The 12,963-nt window shown below is 35.4% G+C and overlaps 1 protein-coding gene across 2 annotated transcripts in view; it reads right to left on the reverse strand.

Annotated features, from left to right (window-relative positions):
• Positions 1 to 5,267: 5,267 nt before the first annotated feature.
• The window catches only part of SCYL2 (SCY1 like pseudokinase 2), a 39,084-nt gene continuing 31,388 nt past the window's right edge, over positions 5,268 to 12,963 (reverse strand). Inside the window, exons 13-18 of one of the 2 annotated variants that reach the window (XM_071732962.1) lie at positions 12,642 to 12,760; positions 11,885 to 11,985; positions 11,115 to 11,181; positions 10,903 to 10,992; positions 9,648 to 9,767; positions 5,268 to 9,081 (exon numbers count right to left, since the gene is read on the reverse strand). In XM_071732962.1, coding sequence (XP_071589063.1) covers positions 8,431 to 9,081; positions 9,648 to 9,767; positions 10,903 to 10,992; positions 11,115 to 11,181; positions 11,885 to 11,985; positions 12,642 to 12,760 — 1,148 coding nt within the window. In that variant the 3' untranslated portion in view covers positions 5,268 to 8,430. The remainder of the gene's footprint in view (positions 9,082 to 9,647; positions 9,768 to 10,902; positions 10,993 to 11,114; positions 11,182 to 11,884; positions 11,986 to 12,641; positions 12,761 to 12,963) is intronic. The other variant, XM_071732961.1, reaches the window with a different exon arrangement.

Below are 12,963 nucleotides of genomic sequence, written 5' to 3' on the forward strand. Positions count from 1 at the left end.
AAACCATTTTCAGAGGCCTCTGACTTGTTGCTGCCCTTCTATGATTCTACACAGCCACCCATGGCCTATGGCCATTGATGTAGGAAGGAAAATCAGAGAGAGAAGATGCAAGAGATGGCTGCACCAGAAAAGGCCTGGAGAAGTAGTAGGCACAGAGCCCCAAGAAAAATTCTGTTGAAAAAGGTGCGAGCTCAAACTGGCAATTAGCTGTGAAAAGACCTCTGCTTCCTTAATTTCTCCAACATGCAGAAAATGGAGGCTTTGCATTGTCTAAGTCGTGAAAAGAATAAGGAAACACCTCCCACCCAGCAGCCTGTTAATTATCTGATTAGCTTAAGTGATATTTATAGTGCTTGTTTAATGAAAGAGCCTCAGCTGCACAATTATGCACAGGTGGTATTTCACTGGAAAGATTTTTCTTGTAATGGCTTGTAATTCATCAAGCAATGAATTATTTAGGAAACATAAAGCATACACACACAACCAAACTATAAAAACTAAAGAGTTTTCTTCCTGCCAAATAATAAAATACAACAGATTCATCAATAATATAACCCTGCACAGGGTAACTATGAAAATATATTAGTACTTCATATTGAAATCACACAAGACTGCTGAAACAGCACTTAGCATCTATCAAGTCAGAGATCCACACCCAAAACTATTTCTGCTACTTTTATACAACAGATCGAGGCTTACAGCAACTGCTGTCATAAAACCTGTATGTAGTGTGTTCCAAGTAGCATATTTTATATTTTTTTATATAAGATTTTTTCCTATTTTGTAACTGGTAAAGCCAAGTATTGTAGCATAAAACTTTTTTGGGAAAGGATACAATTAAAAATCCTCTTTAACAACAAAAGTACGAAAATGACATTTCAGTCATATTATTTTTCCTGATACTCCTGATTTTTGTAAGATACAGTATTAAGACACAGTTGTTGTAAGATACAACTGTTTTTAGAAATACTTTAATTAAGCCAAAAATCCCTATCTGGTGCCATGTTAGGATAGATTCTTTAGGTAAAATTTGTTCTCTAGCTACTATATGATTGCTTCATTGCTTATTTACACTTTTTTGAGGTTATTTCTGTGACCTCAGCTAAACATGTACTCAAGAGTTCTGGTGCCACAGATAGGCATTTATTTTATCAGCAAGACAGGAGCAGAAAGTTTTTGGTTTATCTTTTCTAATTTTTTTGAGTCTCTTCTCTAGCAGTCAATTTTTCTGTTAGGACAACAAGCCAGTTATTCCCTTGTGTTATCTCTTTCTTAAATCACCAGCTGGAAAGGAAACTCTTCAGGTTTCTTTTTCGTTTACTCTTACAAACCAGAGCCTTGGACCAGCACTTAGGAGACACAGACATGAACAAATGCTGCCTGTGTAGTAGCTACAGCTCCCAATGCCAAAACCCTTGGCTTTCAGGTCATACAATTGTTTTCATTCATGCAATTTCAAATGGAGCTTCTGCTTTGATTATCCTTGATTTGAGTGTCTAATCACTGTAGAGGAGTGCAATACTCAGTCTCTTGAATGGCATGCAAAAGGTGATGCATTTTCATAAACACCTTTTTAAAAGGCCAATTAAAGATTAAGGCACAAGAAAAAAGCCTTAGCCCCAAAAAAACCCCACATTCAAAAATTGTTGACTTAAGGAGACCATTAAATCTCTATCATTTCCAAGTTGCAGTTCACTACACATCCATTTGCAGTAAGAAACTGCCCTTGACCTGTAATAATATAGTTCATAGGCAGGTGTCCTACAGAGGATAAAAGGAAACTTTGGGGTTTTTTTTACTTTTATAGTTTAACTCTAAAAACTATGCCTGGAATATTAACTTTTAGAACTTGAGTGATTAGCATTTATTTATCTGCTCTTGGGTTCGCATAGTTTATTTCTGAATTCCTGGTTGCTGAGTTTGGCACAACAGATTGGAACCCACCTTGTCACCAACCCAAGAGCCAGGTTTGCAACCTGGCAACTCCAGGGATCTCCAGGGAGCTTCTGAGGTGCAGGACAAGAGTGCATTTAAATGTGCCCAGCAACAAGAAAAGAACATTGAATAAATTATTTCTCTTTGCATAACTCCTCACAAGCAGCTCATTTCCTACACCTTCTGAACTGTGACTAATGTTACACCCACTGAGTTAATCCTCACAACTGAAAACTTCATAGAGTGAACACAGGTCAACAAATACTAATTTAAAAAGGATTAATCTAAAGCTCTGCTGTATGACACAGCTAAGAGGGACCAGACATACTTAAATAGTGAAACAGAGACAAACAGCTGCCAATACCAAAGTGTTCCGATCAACTGCAAAAGCCTCCAGCTTTTCCTGCTTGAAGTTTATGGAGTTTTGAATTTTAAGCCACAACAAAACAACCCAGAACACCTGGATTTCAGCACCTGAAACTTTACTTCTTAAGAAACGGGTAAGAGTTATGGATCCTACCAGCGTTCACAGAAGGAGGGGACAAAAAGAATATTAGCACAGTAAAGGATATTCAAGTCAGATTGGAACTGGGATCTGCTGAGTAGCTTCAGGCAGATGTTTTCTCTGCAGGGTGCCATCAAATGTAGCTCCACCTTACTGAAATTCCACTCTCATCTTCTGTTACTATTGACTGCAAGCTGCATATCATAAGGGTGCTCTCCATTGATGGATACAGCTGTGGGAGGAATAGGGATGCTGTCCTGAAAACAGACACCTGATGCTACTTTTCTATTTCACCTAATCCATCTCTTTCTTTTTATTCTCTCCTCCCACACCATCCCCAGCAAGCAATGGTGCCTGTAAGCAGATCAAAACTCTGATGTCTCATACTCAATCAATTTATACCTGCAGAGTGCTGGCAAACTCCAAGCCTGACAAAGCAGTGTATCTTAAAACCCACTTTAGCAAAAGGGCTGCTTTCTGGCAGAGCAAGCAGTGAAAATGCAAACTGAGCTCATTCTGTGGCATCAGAGCACCAGATTATGACATGGGCTAAGTGTCTTTCAGAAAAAGCAAATGCTAATGTTAAAGACATCTAGTGCATCACTTCTTCCCCAGGATTTTTATTTTTTGCATGAATATAGTATGTTATCACTTTTTACAGATGCCTGGACAGCAAATACTCTAAAAAATTAACTCAAAATTACTCAGGAAAAATGTATTTCAAACAAAATATACAGTGATAAAGTTTTCTACATAAATTACTATTAGTTAATTTTATGGAACTTTAAAATAAAAATATATTCCAACATGAAAATATGAAAAATTCATTTTATTTTCATAGGCAACCTCATTCACAGTACAAAGTGATACGAATTTCTCAAAACCATCACTGTACCTTTTACATGTTTTTTAAGTAACTGATCTAAAAGTTGATACAAGAATAAATTTGGCTTTTAAGAGCTGTCCAATAAACCAGATATACACAATGCCATGCTATGACAGTTCTATTTATGAATCACAGCTGACACTACAGCAACATCACTTAATAAATCTCATGAGAATTTTGATGTTTTACAATCAAAACATAAAACTGTCACTTGTACAGAGGCTGTACGATTAGACAAATAAACAAGTATTAAATAGTTTGCACAAGGCCTGAGTTCACTATAACACATTTTGATTTACAACTTCATCTCAGAAATCTGTACAGCAGTTAGAACTGTTTCAGAGACAACACAACTTCCAGGGTTTATTTATTCTGTTGATCCAAGTGTGAGGCCGAGAAGGCAAGAGGATTTGGTGTACCTTGGAATCCAAGGTTTTACTGCCTTCTGTCATTTCCTTGTAAAGCAGCCAAAGCCTAATGAAAAGCAAGGTACAAGGCAGGACCTCACTTTCAAATCAGGTAACTCATCTGAATTTCTCCAGATAGGTTTCCCCACAGCTATTTCAGAGTAAAAGTTCACCACGAGTCTATAAAAATGCAGCATATCTCTTAACAAAGAACAGAAAAGGGTCACATATACAACAGGGTTATTTTTTCTCTGCTCCCCCTCCCAATATTACTTACACTGGAAATGGCACAAATCAGCAATATCCCACCCACTCCCAATAAAAACATTCCTAATCAATAAACGGAAGTAATTCTAAGTCAAAAAGTGTGATCTGTTAACAACAGATCCATAAACTTATGTTTTAAAACCCTTCCTTTTCTGCTCAGGTCTTACAGATGTAGGCAGAATAATACATAGATTTTTTTGATTAACAGAACTATCATATAATTGTTAGCCTGTATGGAAGCCTTGTGGAATTTGTTTGAAACCTAACTTCTAATTTAATCTTTGCTCTTTTGGTGCAAATGAACTGAAAAATCTGAAATCCTGTAATATATATACACACTTCTCTATCTACAGACAGATAACATTATAACATGGCTTATAATACAAAAGTTAACACACATTTTTTTTTTACTTCAAAAGGCCATTTGGATATTTCTTTTAAGTTCCACATCAATGTGAAACAGGTGTTGCCAAGAAGACAAAACTTAACAGAAAAGGAAAGTTTTAAACAATAAGGCTTAAAATGCTGTGCACTGATACATCCCAAAATTCTGCCTTTTGCTTGGGATAGTCACCATCTGTGCAGACCTGGAGGGCCACAACTTCTCCAACACATTTCTAATTCACATAATCATTGAGAAAGGAAGACCCAGTATCTTCATTAAAACAAACTACACCATTCTACTTATGTTCCCAGTAAAACTTCTCTTCCAAACTTCATCCCCCCAAACTTCCAACTTCATCCCCCAAACAACTGATGGACTCCTTTGCCTGTCAAGGCTCCTCTGGTGCTGCTGTCCTCCTGCATAAGCAGCTTCCACAGGCTTTTCAACACTCGTGTGAAAAGGAACAGAAAATCTGCTCCCTCTTCCATCCCTAAAAGGACATTTGTGCCCTTCCCCTCCATTTCTCTCCTCTTTAGAGAGGCAAACCTAGGGGCTTCTGAGCTGATCTGTAAGGGAGTAGTTTCAAGGTTCCCCTCCATCAGCCCCAGCAGAGAAAGTTTTTCAAGCATCTTTAATAAAATCCTTCTTCCATCTAGCAGGATTAGTTTATTTTCTGAGATTGCAAAGGATGCTTTGGACATTTTTATCTTTAAAAACAAATAGCAACAGTTCTAACAAGGAAAACTCTGGTGTCTTGGTGCCCCCACATTCATTTAGCACACCTCAGAGCAGCCAAAGGATAACTGATGCTTATATTTAAGATATGCAGCTACTTCCACATCTCTCCTTTTCTCCTTTTGGAGTAAACATAATATAGATAAATCAAATAAAGAATAGGAAGTTATTCCCTTTTTACCTCTTCTTTACATAAGGCTGTAAGGTAACGATATAACTTGCCAGGTTTTACATTTTGTCTGTTAAATTAGGGTGACAACAAAGGGTAAAAATTTTGTGTGATTCACAGTATGGTTTCAAGGCCTTGTAATACAAGATTATTTTATACCACGTTACTTTCCCAGTAACAGAATTTGCAATTTGGTAATCAGATAGCAATTTCAAACCTGTGTAGTCCGATTTTTTTTATTAGGGCTGGACAGTCCCTCTGCTGCAGGCAAAGCTAGATGTAACAAAGCCAGATGCTTCTATCCAACTCCAGAAATAGGAGGTCCCTGGAATGCCCACATTTTGTACCACTGTCTTTTCCTTCTACTCTTCCCCAAACAACAACTTGGATGTGAAGTACAACTGTTGCTTTCTCACAATGGTATCCACTCTGGCCACAAGATGAATCTTCCATTGATGATTTGTAAGTGGAGAGGTCAACTGGACAAGGCTTCCTAAAGGAAAACTACTGGAGCAAGGGCCTGGTGGCACATGCCCTTGATGACTTACCTCTTACAACTCCTCTTTCCTTTAATTTAAGAAGAAATAATTAGAGGACTTCACACACACACACACAGTTTCCTGACAGACTAAGCAGGAAGCTTATACAAGGAAGAGATTTAGAGATCTGACCCTCTCATTTTAACTTTAAATTTAATTTAAGAAGTTATTTTTTCTTTTTTATTTTTAAATAACCAGAATTTTTTTTTTATAGCTTTCATAAGCACCCTTTTCAGTTTTCTTTCTTTTTATTCTTCTATTTTATATTCTCAAATCTAAATAGGAAAATTCATATCACTTGAGCCAGGTAAAGATCCTGTTCCATTACATTACCACTGCATAGAAGAGCCTCACTTAATTGGAATTTGTAGGATTTCTTTTACTTTGTTCCTTTGAAATAGATTGTATTCTCAGACAGCCCATGCCAAAAGTACATACTCCAAAACCCCACACTTCAGGAGGGCTAGTATATAAAATCAGATCTTTCTCAGTCAATTTTCCCTCCAATAGGTTAACTTAAAATCCAGTTCTGAAAAGCCCCCAAACCAGGGAGATCTGTGACTGAAATTCCAAACCAGGACACTGACGTTTAAGACTGCCTTTAACATGAATATATTAATTTAATACATTGTAGTGTCCTAGGAGATGTTATTTTTAATATAAACTTATTTTCCAAATAATTTAGAGGGATACAGATTCAAGTAATTCTTCAAGGGCTGGCCATAAGTTATGCTAACAAAAAGTAGCTTCCAAAAGTTGACATAAAAGACATCAGTGTGACTGAGAATATAGAATACTAGTAACCATAAATGAACTTATAGCTTAACTGTTCTAGTATTTCACTTGTTTACACAGATATCTTAACATAACCTACAATGTTTACCATGACTAATAACAGCACATATGCTTCACAATGTGTTAGGTATTGTTTTCTAAACCACAATTTCACTGGTCCCTGGTTTTTAAAATGATAGGACTAAGGCAGCAGCTAGAATACATAAATGATTCTTTAAGAAATATGCTTAATGCCATTACTGCTTAGAACTGTGGAAATATAACAAAATACAAGTTACATTTACAGCATAAGGCCCTTTGGTTTCTTAAGCAGCAAATGAAAGAACAATTTCTTCAGTGAAAGGCTTTGAAAAATAAAGCATGTTGGCTTTCCATAAAAAAGGCAACTAGTTCTTTCCTTCTCAAAATAGCCAGCTCTACTTTTCAAAATATTATACAAGAAAGCTCCTGAATTTCCTAGGAAAGAAAAAGTTAAAGCCCAACAGTAGTATCTGACAGAGCACAGATTCCATCATGGGCAAGCTGAACATACACCTTCTGGGAAGTAGAAGAAACTACTTTTTTGATTTCTTTGGACAGCTTTATTAAATCTGGAGTAATACAATAAAAAGGATCTGAAATACCTGTGTATTTACTATATATTCTAGAGCTTACAAATCCATATTTGAGAACTTCCTCAATATTGATCTATCCTTCACAGGGACTTAAGTTAAAACAGAATTAAAATGAAATTGTTTATTCTAGTCAAGGCAATTTATGGCAGTCTGCTTTTTTTATACAACCATGTGCAACTTGTACCAGGCAATCCTTTTCCATCTTCCCAATGGAGCCAAAATTTATGAAGTAATTCAGGATATTTCTGTGTAACTAGTGTCTGTGTTCAGTTGGGGCAGTCAACATACCAATTTTGAGTACATTCTCTTTGGGAGGTTCCATGCCTACTCATACTCTTTTTTTTTTTTTTTTTTTTTTTTTTTTTCCCCTCACATCAGTTAAAAGCAGTGTCACAGTAGCCAAAACACTGGAATAAATAAAAAATGTGATCAAGTTACCACATGTATTTCAAAAGTGGTATGTTCTTTTTCCTATGTGGATGGTAACAAGCATCTGGCATTATAAAGCACGTTCCCAGACAGCATGATCATGGGAGCAGTGCTCTTACTCAGCCCCAAACTTGCACAAAATTTTAAGCCAACTTATGCCTCCTCAATCTTCCTGTTTACTACCAAATTAATTTTTATTATCTCATAAGAGAAAAAATAGAAAATATTTTCTCAGCCTCTTGCATACTTACCAGTTAGAGATTTTTGTATGCAACATAACTTTATGAGGCAGTGTAGGAATTTATTTTACAAACTGTCAATATGGCAAAATGACAGCTTGTGCCAAATCCAGGCAACACAGACCATCAATAAGAATTTAGCAGGCACTGAAAGGACTGGGCTGCAGGATTGTGTTAACCCAGTATTATTACCCCCCAGGCATTTTTGTTAAACTTAAGAAGCAAAATTTTGTAGGAACTTTCATAGGATTCTTTTTTAGTTGAATATATGCATCCTACCTTCAGTGCTCTGATGTTCATTAAAGAGACAGGAAATCTTTAGCATTTAAGAAGACTTTGCACTTAGACAATTCCACTGCAGTACCAGGCAAATGTAAAATCAGTCTTTTTTTCCAGTGCAAAAGTCTTTACTTTGCTGGGTTGAAAGTTTTCCCAAGTCATGCTTTTACTAATCAAAAAAAGATGTTAATCAGCTTACCCATGATCCAAATTTTCTCAGTCTTTGAAAGAGGAAAACAACACCTTTTACCCAAAAAGATCTTTTAGGTCATTACTAGCTGAGCTGCTGTTTGTCATTGTGTTTGCTGGTTGTGCAAAGTTCTGAGGAGCAAAGAAAGGATTACCCTGTATACCAAATCCAGGCTGTCCTATCATGTTCATCTGAGGTCCCAAGACTGAGCTGCTTGCACTTGGGGACCCCTGTGGGGGTACAAACTGATTAACCCACTGGCTTGATTTCTGCTGAGCCAACTGCTTCATACTAACTTTGGGTTTTTGAGGACCAAAAAGATTATCCAGAGCAGACATATCTGGGGGTCTGTTTTGTTGTGCCAGTGGAGACACTGGAGGTGCAGCATTCATAGGAATGTAATTTGGCATACTGGCAGCTGGTACAATGTTCATCTTGGTTGTTCCTGTTGCACTTGGACCACTGAAGAAATTCTGAGTGGGGGGAGCAGCTCCCATGCTGAATCCTGCAGTCTGAAAACCCATGTTGGTATTTAGTCCATTTGTGATGTTTCTCTTTGTGTTGTCAACAGGTGATGCAAATCCCATTCCAACACCCATAGAAGGGACAGAAGAGAAGCTGTTTGAAGATGCAGCTTTAGCTTTGTTGATAGGATGGCTACTCAATGATGATATATTATCTATCAAGGTGTCTGTCAAGTCTTTTGTCTGCAAAATACACAAAATGCAGTTAAAAGCTCCTCCTATACAAACACTCCAGCAACACTCTGTATCATTGTTCCTGCAGAAGTGGCATTCATTTTTCAGAATTTAAAATCCACTGCACGAAATGTAATTATACACAAGAGCAATTAGATTCTTTGCTACCTACAACTAATAGTTATACAACTCCAATTTGACAACAAAGACTATACATGAAGTACTACATTTGCTTACATGTCCCACTTCTATATCCAAGTCTTTGTAAATTTAGTTAATCTACTCTTCAAAGAAAAACTTTTTTAATACATGCTTTTTCCCTATCTAGAACAATGGCTTTCCAATAACACTTATTCCTTTTGGAGAGTCCTGCAATTTAAAAACTGGGAAACATTGCTAATATTGCTAATGCAAATGGAATGCAGATTGAGACTTACTTTAGTCTTTCTCAGCTGTGACAATTGCTACACAGGAAAACAAACATAATTTTAAAAAATGCTAAATTCATATAGCATTTGATAGGAGAAAGCATCACAGCTCCAATGGAAACAGCACAGTAGTTTGCTCTTTCTCACCTGCTTCACTGGAGGTGTTACTGCAGTTGGCTGTGGCTTAAGAGGTTGCTGGCTTTTCAGTTTCTGTGCCTGTTCTTGTTCTTTAGCTAACTTCTGCTTCTCTTCAAGTGTAAGTGATGCCTTTAAAAGGGAAAGTACTGACACTAAGTTGCACTGAATTGTTATTCTTACCATGATACTTTTATTTCATAAATAGCACTGGCCTTTCAATAACATGGTAGAAGAATACATGTCATTTATACAAAAGAGAAAGTGGATAAACAAAAAATCTGTTATAATATTGAACATATTGCTAATAGGGCTTAAAGCAAATAAATGCAAACTTAAAGTATCATAATGAGAAATTTGAGCAGATCACAAATAAAAAAAATCACAAATAAACAGGTATCACAAAAAAAAAAACCACCAAAACATTTTAGCTTTGTCATCTTCATGTTGGGCATAAGAAAAAGTATTTGTCACTGGTTTTGTTTTTATATGGCTACCAACCAGCACTTGATGCAGAACTACAACTGACCATAGAGTTGCAAAGGCAATTTTATTTTAAGGTTGCTTAAGAGGCTTTTTTGAATTTTACTTCTGTTAATGACAGAGGAGAAAATAATAAAATCATTCCCCTTTAGTAAAAAATTAGTGAGATAGTTCAGATAACTAGAAATGGAAATGATAAAATGTATAGATTCTAGGGATCTATTTACATAATTATTAGCAGGAAAATAAATGTATAGTCGTCTATGCTTGTGTTTAATATTCTGTCATAATAATCTAATATTCTATGTCATGCTTGTTCTTTGATTTTTATATTTATCTCCATATTGACTGTTCATTTTCACTTAATTGAACTGTATAGAATATGTTAATCTTTGTTGCTATAGGGAATTCTAAATTTTACCTTCACCTCTGTAATTTTATCATAAAGTTGCCAATTTTGATTTTCATATCTGAATTTACTCCTGAAGTTTCAGATTCCCTGAAATGTATAATTAGGGGAAAAGAAAATGATTAAAAATGTATATTTCTAATTGCTGCCTATTTTGCACAAAATTACTTTCAAGGACAAGCATTCACAGAATTCAAGGATATGATTTGAACACCTTTCACTGGACCTTGACATGTAACTATGTTTGGAGCTGTGCTATAAAAAAGCACATACTTTTTCTTTTAAATATGGTAAATATTTACAGATACTCTTTCTGTGAAACTCTATCAGTCTCATACTAGACAGATGGATGTAACCAAACAAAGGAAAACACACCTTTCTCTGTATTGATGACATCTCATTCTCTTTACTGTCTGATCCACTAGTTAGAAGGTCAGCTCCACTCGTATTAAATACCTTGTCAAGCTGTTTAAGTTCAAAGAAACAAAACTTAGTTACTTGAAATGTTGTAATTTAAAGTAACCATTATCTAAGTCATTTTATACTTCGAATTTCTGTATGTAACACATTAAAGCATTATTGCTTACCTGGTTACTTGTACTACTAGATCTTGCCTCTTCAGACACATTCATTTGATTAGCTATATCCAGAGATCTATACAGTGCAGAGTATATGTATTACAAAAAGATAACTTTGCAGTCACATCCTCAACACTAATTCAGCAATGCAGATTAGTCTTCTGCATTTAAAAAATAAAATAACAAAAAATTGCATTATGAAAGTAATGCCATTTCTATAAAATGCCTGCAGGAGACTGAAAAATCTCAATATTCCAAATTATGAAGGCTTCCTAATGATTGGTTTAGATGGTCTTAGTTCTTCCTGTTGAGCAGGACAACACAGACTTCAGCTAGCCCACGTTAACTTGTCTCAGAAGTTTCATCTCACATCAGCCTCCATAAAATAGCTCTAAATATCTTCAAATATAACGGCCTTCTAAAAGACTTAAATGTTTGCATTTCTCCAGTATGGTTATTTTCTCAACAACTACAAAAAAGCAACTTAACATACAGAATCAAGAAATAAACTGTACTAGTGAAGCTCAGTATGAACATTTAATGAATTTAAAAATGCTGAAAAATAATAAAAGGTGACTGAAGGTATAAAAGTAAAGGATTTTACTCCTACAAAACCACTAACATCACAATATTATTAGAATGCTAGGACAAATAAATCTTCTCATGACTGTCCTTATTTGACTCAATGCTCAACTACTGAACAAAGAATTACTTATATTTTCTATTTCTATGGCTAGAGTTTTCTCTAGTCATTTTCTAATACAAACATAAACACTTACTTCTGTTGCTCTTGCATGACATGAAGTTGCTCAAGTTTTGTTTTATGCTCTGCCTCCAATCTATTAAGCATATCTTTTATAACACAAATAAAAGAATTGAACTGGAAAAGAAATATACAAGAGGTTTGTATTTTGCAGTGATGGAATTCAGACATGCATAATTTGAAAGGTAAAACCCCATAAAACTTAGAATATATCAGATAAGTCGCAGATTTAGAAATAATTTCTAAATATCCACTTTCACTATCTTGTGTTGGATACTTAACTACAAGCAGACTGTAGATTGAAACAATGAAAAATATATATCACTAAACAAAAAAAGTGAGGCAATACAGACAAAACCCCCACAGATAAGTATTACCAGATTAATTTAAAAAATAATCCCATTAGATGCAATTTCCTAAAATTTCATAATAACATGACTGTACATTTTCTGCAATTACAACCAAAAGAAAGGGAAGAAACATTAAGAATTCATATTAGCTCTTAATCTGAATTATTGGTAACTAAGTACTTTTGCAGAATATTTGGAAGGGGATAGTATAGTATTAAGTTTGAAATTTTATACTAGATCAGTTAAAGCTACTGGAAAGTAACAAGCTTTAAACATGCAACTACAGTAACACTGGAAGGTTTTTTGGCTTTGTTTGTTTTTACAAGTGACATGGAGTGATCTATACATTTTTCTCTGACAAAAATTTAAATTCATTCTCTGCCAATTATCAAGTAAAAGCCTGCAAACCAGTCATGCTCATACCTGATTGAGATTAAGATTGTTCTCAATACTAAGAGGAATCAGATGGGGCAGTACCCTTCCTGCAAGCTGTTCTTTGGTGATTCCCAACTTCTTGTGAGTAAATGTACACTTGTAAATACCTGACATACAACATCAAAAGAGCAAAAATCATTATGTTTAGTAAATCATTATGTTTATAAAAAATAAGTAAACAAGCTCCAAGTAGCATACTCTGCTATGTATTGATCATCTGAATGTACATAGGCTCTGTGTGCAAGCAGGGACAAACATGATCAAGAGAATCATAAAAGCAAAATACCCATCCACAACAAAAGCATTTATA

Source organism: Heliangelus exortis, chromosome 1, assembly GCF_036169615.1.
Source record: "Heliangelus exortis chromosome 1, bHelExo1.hap1, whole genome shotgun sequence".
In the NCBI taxonomy this organism is placed as follows: domain Eukaryota; kingdom Metazoa; phylum Chordata; class Aves; order Apodiformes; family Trochilidae; genus Heliangelus; species Heliangelus exortis.